At 40.9% G+C, this 14,034-nt stretch overlaps 1 protein-coding gene across 1 annotated transcript in view; it reads left to right on the plus strand.

The window, feature by feature from the left end:
• The first annotated feature begins 196 nt into the window (after positions 1-196).
• Positions 197-14,034, plus strand: part of fmnl1a (formin-like 1a) — a 57,538-nt gene continuing 43,700 nt past the window's right edge. Inside the window, exon 1 of the mRNA XM_034190640.1 lies at positions 197-937. Coding sequence (XP_034046531.1) covers positions 752-937 — 186 coding nt within the window. The 5' untranslated portion in view covers positions 197-751. The remainder of the gene's footprint in view (positions 938-14,034) is intronic.

Consider the following 14,034-nt stretch of genomic DNA (forward strand, 5'->3'; position numbering starts at 1 on the left):
TCCAGCACCATGTCACAGTATCACCCTGGATCCTGATTGGCAACCACCAAGGCAGGCCTCAGGCTGCACCCCCCTCCCCAAATCCCCCCACCCCCACCACCACCACCAAAATAACCAAAACAAACAAAAAAAATGTAATCTTAATCCCACACGAGTGTCCACAGTTGTTATGCCAGATTGCTTTGTTTTTGCCGTTGTTTCTGCTTTATATCCAACCTGCACCATCTCTCTCGCTGCACCGACTAAGGACACCACAGTCACCTTTCATTCTGGCCTCCGCCCTAAAACTCTGTTGCTGTTTTGCACAGGAAGTTGCTCTTCTGCTTTTGTGCTTCTGCGGTTTCTGCCTCTCACAGACAAACTCCCATCTCCTTCCTCTCACGCAGCACTGATGTCACCAGCAGAGACCACAATCAACTAAAATAAAGAAGCAGAACGGTGGGTTATTTCAAACTGTCTCAGGCACCATCAAGGAGCATTTCTCAAATGTGCTTGTCGAGGCGGAGGAGGAAGAGGTTGATGAGAGGCCATGAAGACCAGTCATGTCAGTAGTCCTCTGGACTAAGGCAGATCCAGTTAGCCTGGGTTTGGCCTTCCTGCTACTAGAAAGGTGGCTTGATTGAGATGCGCTTGCTGTCGTCTTTCAGACCGAACCACATTTGTCAAGCCATTTTTTTTGTGGAACACACCAAATTCTCAGGAGAAGGATTTTGTTAAAGCTTTCCACCTGGATTACTTGTGGAGATTAGTGATGGGGAATGCGGCTGCAGGGGGGTCGCAGCAGGAAGTGGCCGAGGGCCACGAGGCCAAGAACTCAGCCGGGACAGTTTCAGGAATGAGCGATTCCGCTTCAACATTGCAGAAGAAGCAGCCGGCTCCCCCAAAATTGCCAATGCCCCCGGAGGAGGAGCTGAAGGAACGCTTCAACGTGGTGCTGGTGAGTGTCTGTACGTTAAACATTTGACATGACATTTCAAATACTGACTCTCTGTAGTCGGAGTAACATTGTGGTCAAAATATGATCAATAACTTGTTGGATTTGTTCAGAGGACCTCGCTGTTTGATGTGAAAAGGCCTGATTTGAAAGTGAAGTCATTAGTCTCTGCACTGGCAGCTGGGCCTGAGGGGAAGTTGAGCAACATATTTGCACAACAGACCGGAAAGCAGACATTTCACCATTATTTCAACAGTCTTACAACAAACTGGAAAACATGTCTCTCATGACATAAATGGGACAATTTAAAAAAGAAACAAAGTAATTTAAAAAAAAAAATCAAATAACCCTCAAGACCATTTAATTTAACCTTTATTTAACCAGGTTAGTCCCATTGAGATCAAGATCTCTTTTTCAAGCGAGACCTGGACAACTGTAACATTTTCAATTCACCTAAAACCTGCATGTCTTTAAATGTGGGAGGAGGCCGGAACACCCGGAGGAAACCCAAAACACCCAAACACGATGAGAACATGCAAACTCCACACAGAAAGGCCACAGGTGGGAATCAAACCCACAACCTTCTTGCTGTGAGGCAACAGTGCTAACCATACATGGATCAAATGGAAAAAATTAATGTTATTCAATAAAGTGCATTGTCTGAGTGCAGTTAATAAGTAAACTTCGGGAAAAGTAAACTGATCCCGAAGTGAATACCCCCATCATAAACTAAATGGACTGTATTTATATAGTACTTTTCCATCTGAATCAGAAACTCAAAGCGCTTTACAGTGATGGCTCACATTCACCCATAACGATGTTAGGGTGCTCAGTTACACACAATTGTGCAATTGTGGGATTAAAGACCTTGCCCAAGGCCCTATAGGGATTTCCCAGTCTGGCTGGGATTTGAACTGATGATCCTCTGGTCTTAAACTCAACTCTTAACCAGTAGACATCACCTCTAGTGTTCAAACTGACAAACTGTATTCTGCTCCAGCTGCCCCTTTAGTTTTACAGTGGGAACATGTATTCCTGCTAATCCATTTGAAGTCAGAAGGACATGAACAGTTTTCAATGAAATTTGGTTGAGAGATTTGGGTCAAGGAGGAGCTCTTTTATTCATTTTCTGCTGCTTATTTGAACCACATCACGGTGACAGTAGATCAATCAGCTCATCTCACATTTACACATCTTTGGCCAAGTTCTCCAGCTCTTCCTGGGGAATCCTAAGATGTTTCCAAGCCATCTGGGAATTAAAATCCCTAATTCCAGCTGGACATGCCTGGAAGACCTCGCTAGGGAGATGACCACGGGGCATCACCAGATACCCCAACCATCTGAGATGACCCCTTTTTGATATGAAGAAGCAACGGCTCTACTCCAAGTCCCTTCCAGATATTCAAGCTTCTCACCCTGTACCAGAGTTTCAGCCCAGATACCCAAATGGAGGAATCTCATTTCTGTCATTTGTATCTGCAACCTTTTTCTTTTGTACAGTTCATGACCATTGGTGAGGATAGGAGTGTAAATCGAGATTCTTGCCTTCTGGCTCAGCTCTTTCTTCACCACACCAGTCCAGAACAGCTTTTGTAAAACATCAAACACCACCCCAGTCCATTTATTGATCTCACACTCCAATTTACCCCCACTCCACCACTTGGGGAAATAACTTTTCCCTGACCCAGAAGGAACAACTGAGGACCATGGTCTCAGAAAATTGATAGGTGCTGCTCCTCACCCCAGTTGCTTCTCACTTGGCTTTAAACCTGCCCAGTGCACATCGGAGGTCACAGTCTAATGAAGCCAACAGAACCACATCATCTGCAAAAGGGAAGAGCTGATTAATTTATTCATGCAGAACCAGCTCAAGGGACAATTTGAACATGTGACCTAACTTCAGCAACCCAGATCAAAGATCAGGATCAAAGATGACAGATCAGGAATAAAGAACTGGAGCAAAAGGTGCCCAACAAGATCTAAGATTAGGATCAATCCTGAGTGATTAAGATCAAACATTAGTAACCAGAATGAAAGACAAATGATCATGATCAAACATCAAGTTAAGAGATGAGTGATCAGGATCAAACAATAGGATCAACAACTAGTAATCTGCAGCGAAGGTCATGATTAAACATGAGTGATCATGATCAAAAGTCACTGAGCAGTGAGCAACATAACATTTTTGTACAGGGGTAGAATGAACTACAAATTGGAATTTGGTTTGAATATAACCCTGCACATAATATTATTGCAGGTTATATAAAGTGAATAATTTTGTCTGGATGGGTGTGGTCAAAGATCTGCAGTCTTCATAACTAAAAACTGAACTTGAAAGGTTAGTTCAGCTTTACCTGTACATCATAATGGATCTACTGCACTTATAGTCAATGTGTTTTACAGTGATGCCTCACATTCATACACCACTGTCATGGTGCTATCATGCAAGAGGTACATTAAACACCAGGAGCAACTTGGAGATTTAGGACCTCGCCCCAGAAACCTGAAGAATTTTTCAGTGGGCTGTGCATTTGAACTGGGGATCCTCCGTTTACAAAACCATCACTTACAAAACCAGCCCATAACACCACACACAATCAAATCTACACTGTTGACAGCTACAACAAACCTGTTGCACTTCAAAGCACTTCAAAGGGTTGATCCAAACATACAGCTTTACAGTTTCAAACCTTTTACTGGATGGACTGTTCCATTCCATTCCACCTCTAGAAGATAAACAGATTATATTGGTAATGCAGTTTTGTCTTCATTTTCTTCTTCTTTTTGAAAGTTTTATGTGTGTTTTACCAGTCCAGAGGTCCAAAGACCAATCACACGCTGCCATTGCAATTGTTCTGTTCATTTCTGCCAAGATGTTAGAATTCTACAAGAGTTCTACAATTGTTCAAAATTTTAAAATAGAGTTTGGGGCACAGAAAAAAAAAAACCATACAGTCATACTTTTAAAATGACCAGGTTCGTCCCCTTGAGATCAAGATCTCTTTTGCAAGGGAGACCTGGGCAGTTATAAAGTTTCCAATTCACCTAACCTGCATGTATTTAAATATGGAAAACCCAAACAGACCACAGGTGGGAATCAATCCCATGACCTTCTTGCTGTGAGGCAACAGTGTTAACCACTAAGCACTGTGCTGCCCTGTTCAGAACCATCAGCAATTACAAATTTGTTGTCTTTGTTTCAGTCAAAACCCAAACAAATTAATCTGGAATTCTGGAATTTAATGTGGCACAAAAACAATCTGACCTCTAAAATTTCTTCAAGGTCAAACAGCAAGGTCGTTTGTCGACAACATGGCCACCTTCATACCTGAATTTTTTGTTTTACAATAATAATAATAATAATAATAACACAAATACAGCAGCATAGTTAATTGAGTTCTGATTCGATCCTTGACTTTGACAAATGACAAATGTAGCATTTTATGGCCACACTTCCTGCCCTAATTCAGCGAGAGCACTTCCTTTCAAAACACTTGTCATTAATTACCAAATAGAGCGCCCCCTCCAGGTGATTTACTCATTGTTTCATTTTATTTTTTTCCTTTTCTGCAAATATATAATATAGATTGTAAAGCCCGTTGACACAATCTGCAAAAAGTGTGTTTTTCTTCGGAATATTTTATTACAATTACAAAAACAATCTATATAACCATAAACATTTATCTTGCAATTCTGGTGCAAAATGTTAAAAATGTTAAGTGTAAAATGTTCAGTGAATGTCAGTATCACCAGCTATAAGAAATAAGTTGATATGAAAATGTCACGTAGGTGTGAAAGAGAAATAAAGTCATTCTGAGTTGACAATTAAGTCTGCGTGTGTTGTTTTAGGCTGTGTGAGGTTCGTTCTATATCTAAAAGCACAAACTCCTGTTCCTCTTTTAGTCATTTTCTTTTGGTCACAAACAAACACAGACACACACGTCTCTGCACTTTCAGCTGTGAGAATTAATGCTTAAACACTTGAGGAACTAAATGTCAGTACCCAAAAGATATAACGCAGTGCTAAAAAACGCTTAGCTGCATTAAAAATAATAAACAGAATGTGACCTTTTGACCTCTTAAAATAGGTCAAGGTTAGCCATCTTTGAACTTGTCCAAGGTCTGTGTTCCAAGAATGCTCCCTGTGAATTTAAAGACCCTGGCAGTTATAGGACTGGAGTTATGCTGAGCACAGACAGGTGGACAGACGGAAAGTCTTTGCAATACCCGATGACCGTATTTTGGCTTTGAGTAACAGGAAGTGGGATTCACTGCTTCCACACAGTTTCTGAGATATTTTACAGTGAAGCATCTTGTGAGCTCATGTAAATTAATATATTTAAATGTTTTTTTGTGTGTGTAATTGTTGGGTACGTGTTGAACCACAAAAACCACAGTGAGCCACCTCCCTGTTCCCACTGAGTATGAAACACTAAGAAAAAAAGCAACTGACTGTTTCCGTTTTCAAGTTTTTTATGTGCAAGCAAAAACAGCCACTGCTTAGAATGCTTGATGCAAAAAAAAAAAAAAAAAAATCTGTGACCACATTATATTAGTCAGAAAATGAATAGTTTGAAAAAAAAAAAAACTGTAAATACTGGTCATGGGTGCTGTCAATTTTTTTTTTTTTTTTTTTTTGTGGGAAAACAATGGGTATTATGATCATCTTTGAACACAGTGTTGCTCAGTACCCTGTTGAAGAAATGAAAACATCTTAGATCAAAATACATGTAAGGTGGTATAATTTAAATATGTATTCATTGTCTTTCAGTCATCATCATCACAGTTCCATTTCTGTTGTCAATGCAGTTGCTCAGAGGTTCAGCAGATTGTGAAGGCCCTTTTTAAAATAATTTTTAAGAGCATTTTATTACAAATATATGTAAAAATATGGCTTGACACCTGGTTAATTCTCCAAAAAAGGACCAAACATTTCTAAATTCCCTCAGTTTTGTGACTACACATGTCAAAGCACTCCTTTTAAAAGGAAATTTGAGGCCTGAAGTATCTAATTTTACCCATCTGTGACATATATAATACAATACAATATAATAAAATATAGAATTCTGCACCAAGTACAGCAAATAACTGAAACAACCCTTCAAATGGTGATGCAAGCACCAAATTTGGCACATTTACTCCTTAGACATTACGCTTTTGAAAAAACAGAGTAGCCACTTAAATTTTCAATAGGTGGTCAGAGAAAGGTCAATTGAAGAATTACACAGGGGTCAAAATTTAAAAATGCTCCAATCATATTGAAAACTATACCACATTATTTGTCTGAACCTAAAGATTACAAAAAGGTATAGTTTCAACTGTCTACGAGTAAATGTTATGGAGTTATGGGGTAATAACAGCAAGAATGGTGACAAAGGTCAGTTTCGGTTTGTACAGGGGTCAAAAGTTGAAGTTACTCCAATTTTGGTAAAAAAAATGGTGCAAATTATTGGTTGAGCTAATAGGATTAATAAATGGAATAGTTTTGATTGTGTTGAATGTTTGGTCTCCAAAGTAAAGGTCAAACAATGTTGACATCCATTGAATTCTATGACATGTGACGTGTTACCCTGTAACATGATAACTAAGCATGACAGATGGTGTAAACTATTCCTTTCTGAAACGCTGTTAACTCAACCAATAATGTGCATCAATTTTTACCAAAATGGGAGTAACTTCTGATGTGGTTCTGTTGGCTTCGTCAAATCAGGACCTTCAGCATGCACTGGGGCGGTTTGCAGCCGAGTGTGAAGCGTCCAGGATGAAATCAGCACCTCCAAATCTGAGGCCATGGTTCTCGACCGGAAAAATGTGCTTTGTCCTCTTCAGGTCGGTGGAGTGTCCTTGCCTCAAGTGGAGGAGTTTAAGTATCTCGGGGTCTTGTTCACGAGTGAGGGACGGATGGAGCGTGAGATTGATAGATGGATTGGTGCAGCATCTGCAGTGATGCAGTCGCTGTATCGGACCGTCGTGGTGAAGAGAGAGCTGAGTAGGGGGGCAAAGCTCTTGATTTACCGATCGATCTACGTTCCGATCCTCACCTATGGTCATGAGATTTGGCTCATGACTGAAAGAGCGAGATCGCAAGTACGGGCGGCCGAGATGAGTTTCCCCCACAGGGTGGCTGGGCGCTCCCTTAGAGATAGGGTGAGGAGCTCGGTCACTCGGGAGGAGCTCGGAGTTGAGCCGCTGCTCCTCCACGTCAAAAGGAATCAGTTGAGGTGGGTCGGGCATCTTTTCCGGATGCCCCCTGGACGCCTCGCTGGAGAGGTGTTCTGGGCACGTCCCATTGGGAGGAGGCCCTGGGGAAGACCCAGGACACGCTGGAGGGACTACATCTCTCGGCTGGCTTGGGAACGCCTTGGGGTTCCCCCGGAGGAGCTGGGGGAGGTGTGTGTGGATCGGGATGTCTGGGCGGCTTTGCTTGATCTGCTGCCCCCGCGACCCGACTCCGGATAAAGCGGAAGAAAATGGGGAGTAACTTCAACTTTTGACCCCTGTACAAACTGAAATTGACCTTTGCCACCATTCTTGCTGTTATTACCCCATAATTCCATAACATTTACTCGTTGGTAGTTGAAACTATACCTTTTTGGAATCTTTAGGTTCAGACAAATAATGTGGTATAGTTTTCAGTATGATTGGAGCATTTTTAAATTTTGACCCCTGTGTAATTCTTCAATTGACTGAAAATTCAAGTGGCTACTCTGTTTTTTCAAAAGAGTAATGTCTAAGGAGTATTTGTGTTGAATTTGGTGCTTGCATCACCATTTGAAGGATTCCTCTGTAAATATTGTGTTATCTGCTGCACTAACCTGCTTGCTTTGTGGGACATGCCCATGGGGTGTCTGGCAAAAAGGTGAAAACTCCTCCCCCCACAGGAAGAGACAGTGTGTCATGTAGCAGCTTCTTTGCTTTAACTTTCACCTCAGCGTCCATGGGACATATTTAGATATAAACTAGTGGTGTAATGGACCATAGTCGATCCCTCACCCACACAGACCATCCCACTTGTTTTGGCATATAAATCATGGATTAATTGCAACGTTTACATAGTAGTGTGGGATGCAGATTCATTTTCATGGTGAATTGTTTTTTATAAAGTAATAACAGCTTTTCTTGATGCAGAGTTGCAGTGGAATCAAAGTAGTTGAGAGTGGGGAAAAGCATTTGTGCGTTCACAGACAGAACTGAACCGTTTCTGCCTCCTTGTGCTCCAGTGGAAGCAGCCTAAGGTTGCCACCCATTCCTTAAAATACAGAATTGCCCTTTATTTGACAGTTAATTGTTGCATCCTGTATTGGACCTAAATTGTTCTGTATTTTCATAAATTTCTCACACACACACTCATCAAAACTGAATAATGAACAATGTCATCGCTGCAGCTTGCGTCAGGTCCTGTAGCGAGGAAACTCCACCACATCCAAAGAAGCAAAAATGTTTGCAAATGTACAGACGCAAGTGGGAAGGGTCAAACCCCTGGCTTGACAGCATTAGTAGCAATGGGTGCAAGGCAAACTGTAGGCAAACAAGTATTTTTATTTTTTATTTCCTCTTAAAGTAAAAATGTCCTCACGTTAAAGATTAAAATTATTGGTCTGTTTTCCTTAATATTTATGTTTATTATTGCACTTGTCAGTGACTGCACAGTTTATCATTAACAGTTTCATGTTAATAAAGCACTTAAGGCTTTAAGTATGAATAAATTATTTCTTCAAAATTAAATATACCACTCATTGGGTGGTGGTAGTGGCCCCGAGGAGCCGTGGTGGGCGTCCTTTATTTTCATTTCTGAAAGGTGGCAACCCTGAGGCAGCCTGTGGAGTGGGTTGACATAGAGGGGGGTCAAAGCATGGAAAGAAGCACTCTGAAATATCTGGAACTGAAAACAGAATGTGCAGATCATTCAAATCAGTGAGTGTAAAAAAGTATTTTAAAAAGTAATTATTGTTGTTGTTACGGTCTCACCAGACAATAGAAACATTCTCACCTTTTTGAAAAAGAATTCGAAGTTCTAAACTCAGTATGCTTTGTTTTAGTTTTTCTTTTTATTACATTTTATGATTTTGACAAAGGCCATTTATATTCACTGATACTGTTCATATCATAGTTTAATAAAACAATTATATTTTATTTAAAAATCCTAAAACCTTGACCACCTTGCTTTTCTTCATGAGCGGGGGGGGGGCATGATCCTTGTTTTCATTGTTTAAGTTCTGTATATAAATGGAAAGCAAAGTTACATTTGTCTGCTTTTTTTTTTTTTTTTTTGCTGATCTGAAAATTTACCCAATCTGTTACTATAAACTGTGTTCTTATCCAGAATGTGAGTCTTGTAATCCATTACACCCCAACTACAAACTTTAGTATTGATTTTATGCTATATTAGTTTGACAGGATGCAAGATGATTGGTCTTGCCTTTGGAAGCTCTTCTAGTTCATCAATTGCCATGTATCTTGGACATGTATAGTGCAACTGAAAGAAAATTCTTACCATGAATGGTTACCTAAAGAGCATTTAAACTCTTATTGAATTCAATCTCTCTTGTGTGATGAACCAAGGTGTATCGAGCTCCGATACTGGTTCGAAGTATGACATTTAATTCGAAAGTGCCTCAGCTATTTGAATGCAAGCAGGAGACAGGAAGTCAAAGTGAAACTATTTTTGGGCAGTACCACTGATTAAACCTGCACCAAAAAGGTGTGGAGGTGGGTGGGGGTTCTACGTCTGTGCAAACTGCATCTTGAACTGACAGAAACCTAAAGACATGTTATGATTATGAAAAAACTGTTAATGTCAGGTTTTGTAGCATCCACCACCACCCCAGAAAACAGCCCTAGAATCCAATTAGTATCCCCCAGGTGGAGCAAAGGTCCATCCTTATATTCTCAAATTAGCTGTTTCTCTGCTACCACCATGTGATACAAGGATGTCCCTTTGGCCTTGTTCAGTCACTGCAGTCCTCAGTGCACAAAAACAACCTGCATTTCACAGTGTCTAACTTGATGCTTCCTCACAATGCCCATAGTTGTCCTCATCTAGGACTCAATTAAATTTATTTCATTTATACACCATCAAATCGCAACAAAGATGCCTTAAGGCATTTCACACGAGTAATGTCTTACCTTACCATCCCCTAGAGCAGGGGTATTCAACTTGTTCCAGAAAGGGTTGAGGGGGTGCAGGTTTTCTTTACAACCACCCACTCCACCAGATGATTTCACTGATTAACATGACTTTGAGCAGATGGAATCAGTTAATCAGTGAAATCACCCATCATAATAGGATCTCTTAACAAGTTTGACACTTTCACCACATGGAGACCACTGTTGATTGCTGAGTACAGAAAGTCATTGAAAGCCTGGATTGTAGTCGTGAGCTAGGTCAGTTGCAAACCCGGACACTCATCCTCTTCCCTCAGCTTCTCGAGTGTTGCAACAAGGTCATTCAGCCATTGATTAAACAAAGATCATGGCATCATCTGCAAAGTCAGATCAGTGACTCATTCCTCACTGGTAAAGACATCTAATTCACTGGATTCAGCAGCTTTTGCCCAACACCAGGTCCATGTAAGCAAGGTGCCCAGCAACTAGGAATCCTACAAATTCTCAGGATCAAATGCGTTTCTGTGAAGGCTCTCAGTTGTCCAGGTGGTTTCCATAGTAGAGAAGCTTGAATCTTCAACTGGACTGGGTTGTTTGACGCGAGGATGTTTCGCTTCAAATCGCAGAAGCTTCCTCAACTAAAATTCTTGCTCTGGTACTCTGACTTCTGTCTTGACTCTTGTAGAGAAGAATAACAGAAGCCACAAAAGCTGGAGTTTTAAACCTAACCAGACCCCTCCTACCGAGAGGCAGACTGCTATAAATGTTTTGATATGATACAGTATTTTAGAGATGAATGACATAAGAATGAATTTAATATTATATATTTTATGAATTTAGTATTACATATTTTGTAGGTGTTGTTTGTGATGTATTTAATAGCCCTATGTGTATCCCCCTGACCCTCAAGGACTACAGATGGAAATTAGCTGTTGCATCTATAATCTGGTACAAACATCTCTGCTCAATGAGCATAATGTAATTGTATGCTGTCCTTGCACAAATAAATTAAATGAATGAATGAATGTATAGGCTAGTGACTAAACAATAGCTCTAATTAGCACCTATTGTGCTCTAGTTAGCACCCTCCTAATGATGGGATGGACACCTCTCCTGACGGCTCCCCTGACGACTCTCCTGACAACTCTCCTGATGATGTGAATGACTCATTACCATGAACAAAAGACTGAAACTGCTTTGACCAGAGTACCCCATTGTAAACAGGGGACAAAGCGTGTCTCAGACCCCCTCCCTGGTTAAGGCTGGGGAGGGGGTCTGAGGGCTTTCTGGACATGTTGTTGTACTCCAGACGGGTTTACAGAAAACCCACTCACACTGACCAATATCTGCTCTTTGGCTCAAACCACCCCCTTGAACACAAGCTCAGGGTGATCAGGACTCTTCAACTCAGAGCCCTACAGGTGCCCACAACTACAGAGGGAAGGGCTAAAGTACAACAACATGTCTGGAAAGCCCTCACAGTATGTGGTTACCCACGATGGTCCCTGGATAAAGTGCAAAAGTCTCAAAGAACAAAGAGACCAGACAGACAGGAGACGGAGCCAAGAAGAAGAGGAGTGTCTCTCCCTTATTTAGCATTAGTAGGGAAAAAACTACAGAGGATCTTCAGACAGTACAAAATCCCAGTTTACTTTAAACCTGTTAACACCTTGAGACAGAAATTAGTTCACCTTAAGGACAGGATCCCTAGTTACAAACAGAGGAATGTAGTGTATTCTATCAGATGTCAGGAAAACTGTAATGAACACTACATAGGTGAGACTAAGCAGCCATTACACAAAAGGCTATACCAGCTCCGCAGAGAGGGCACCTGTGGACCTCATTCTGCAGTTCATCTTCACCTTAAAGACACTAACCACACGTTTGAGGACAAGGAAGTTAAAATCTTAGCCAGAGAAAGGAAATGGTTTGAGAGAGGAGTGAAGGAGGCATTTTATGTGAAACAGTTGAAACCCAGCCTTAACCGGGGAGGGGGTCTGAGACACGCTTTGTCCCCTGTACTCAGGTCAAAGCAGTTTCAGTCTTTTGTTCATGGTAATGAGTCATTCACATCATCAGGAGAGTTGTCAGGGGAGCCGTCAGGAGAGGCGTCAGTCCCATCATTAGGAGGGACAGCTGCCCTGTCATTAGGAGGGTGCTAACTAGAGCACAATAGGTGCTAATTAGAGCTATTGTTTAGTCACTAGCCTATAGCAGTCTGCCTCTCGGTAGGAGGGGTCTGGTTAGGTTTAAAACGCCAGCTTTTGTGGCTTCTGTTATTCTTCTCTACAAGAGTCAAGACAGAAGTCAGACTACCAGAGCAAGAATTTTAGCTGAGGAAGCTTCTGCGATTTGAAGCAAAACGTCCTCGCGTCAAGCAACCCAGTCCAGTTGAAGATTCAAGCTTCTCTACAATCAAATGCGTTCCAAAAATAAAAGTAGGGTTCAAATAAACGGTGTAAATTTGAGCTCACATTCCATGAGTACCCACAGGATGTAGGTAATACTTGAGATCTTGGGTGTGAATCTGGTGTAAAAGTATAGCTTCCCCCATGGATATCCTAGGATATCTTCCACCCCACCCTGGAACTCTTCCCCCCACACCTGACAGGCAACATTCCAACATTAGACTGAAAGACCTAGTGCCACTTAACACTTTTAAATCACTCTTGATGGCTCTGACCTATAGATGTTTTACCTGATTGTATTACTTGATTGTATTATCTCATTCAAGTGTCTTTTTTCTATGTAAATGCAACTGTGTAAGTAACTCTGCCCTGCCTCTTGGCCAGGACACTCTTGAAAAAGAGATTGTCTTGATCTCAATAAGTTATCCTGGTTAAATAAAGATTAAAAAAAAAATCTACAGGGCAGCACTGATTAACCCAAACCTCGATAAGGCCCAGTCAGGATAGAGCAACTTTTAAACTCTATATTTCATGGATGTTTTATGTTCCCAGATGAAGCAGTCTGATTGACGGTGAACAATACTGGTATTCTTTCTGTATGTATCTATAGCTATCTACAATAGTAATATTTCCTATTCTGAAGTATCTTTAAATCCCCCTTCCATATATACTCTACAAATATATTGACCTGATTGGCAATCTGAAATATGTGATGTGATGGAAAATACTCCAATTTAGTTTTGCATAAAATATCCGCAGTATATGTACAGAACACACAGTAGTGTGTGCACACACACACACGCACACAAGCACATACACACAGACACAACAGGATGCAAAGAAACATATGAAAATGAGGGGCCTATAATGTCTGCGACCTTTCTCAAATCTCTTTTGTACAAACTAAGCTGCTAAAACTAGATTCATGTCAGATCTTGTATCTTCAAACTGTCATAAACCTCAAGTGCTTTTTAATACTCTGAATTCACTCATAAATCCTCGTGCGAGCAATATTGCTGTGCCTTCGGCCAGCCTTTGTGATGATTTTCTCTCTTATTTCAGAGATAAATCTCTGACCTTAGATCATGTCCTGTATCTGAGGTGGAGTCAGCAGATCCATCCGTGTGTCATGCTGTTTTTGATTGTTTTAATCCTGTATCTATTTGTGAGCTGACTAAAATTGTTAATCATCTTAAGTCTTCTTCCTGCACTTTGGACATTGTTCCAGGTCATTTGTTTAAAGATGCTTTTCAGTGTATTGGTCCATACATTGCTGAACTTGTGAACGCTTCTCTATCAAGTGGCTGTTTTCTGTCAGCTCTAAAACATGCTGTAGTCCAGCCGCTCATCAAAAAGAACAATCTTGACCCAAATGTGTTGTCCAACTATAGACCGATCTCTAAATTGCCATTTGTGTCTAAAGTCTTAGAGAAAGCTGTTTATGACCAATTGCAGGCTTATCTGGATCTTTTGAAATAGGGGAGAAGTTTCAATCTGGTTTTAAATTAAGACACAGTACTGAAACAGCCCTTTTAAAAGTCTTCAATGACCTTCTTTTAACTGTTGATGCTGGGAACTCTGTGGTTC

Source organism: Thalassophryne amazonica, chromosome 16 (assembly GCF_902500255.1).
Source record: "Thalassophryne amazonica chromosome 16, fThaAma1.1, whole genome shotgun sequence".
Taxonomy (NCBI): domain Eukaryota; kingdom Metazoa; phylum Chordata; class Actinopteri; order Batrachoidiformes; family Batrachoididae; genus Thalassophryne; species Thalassophryne amazonica.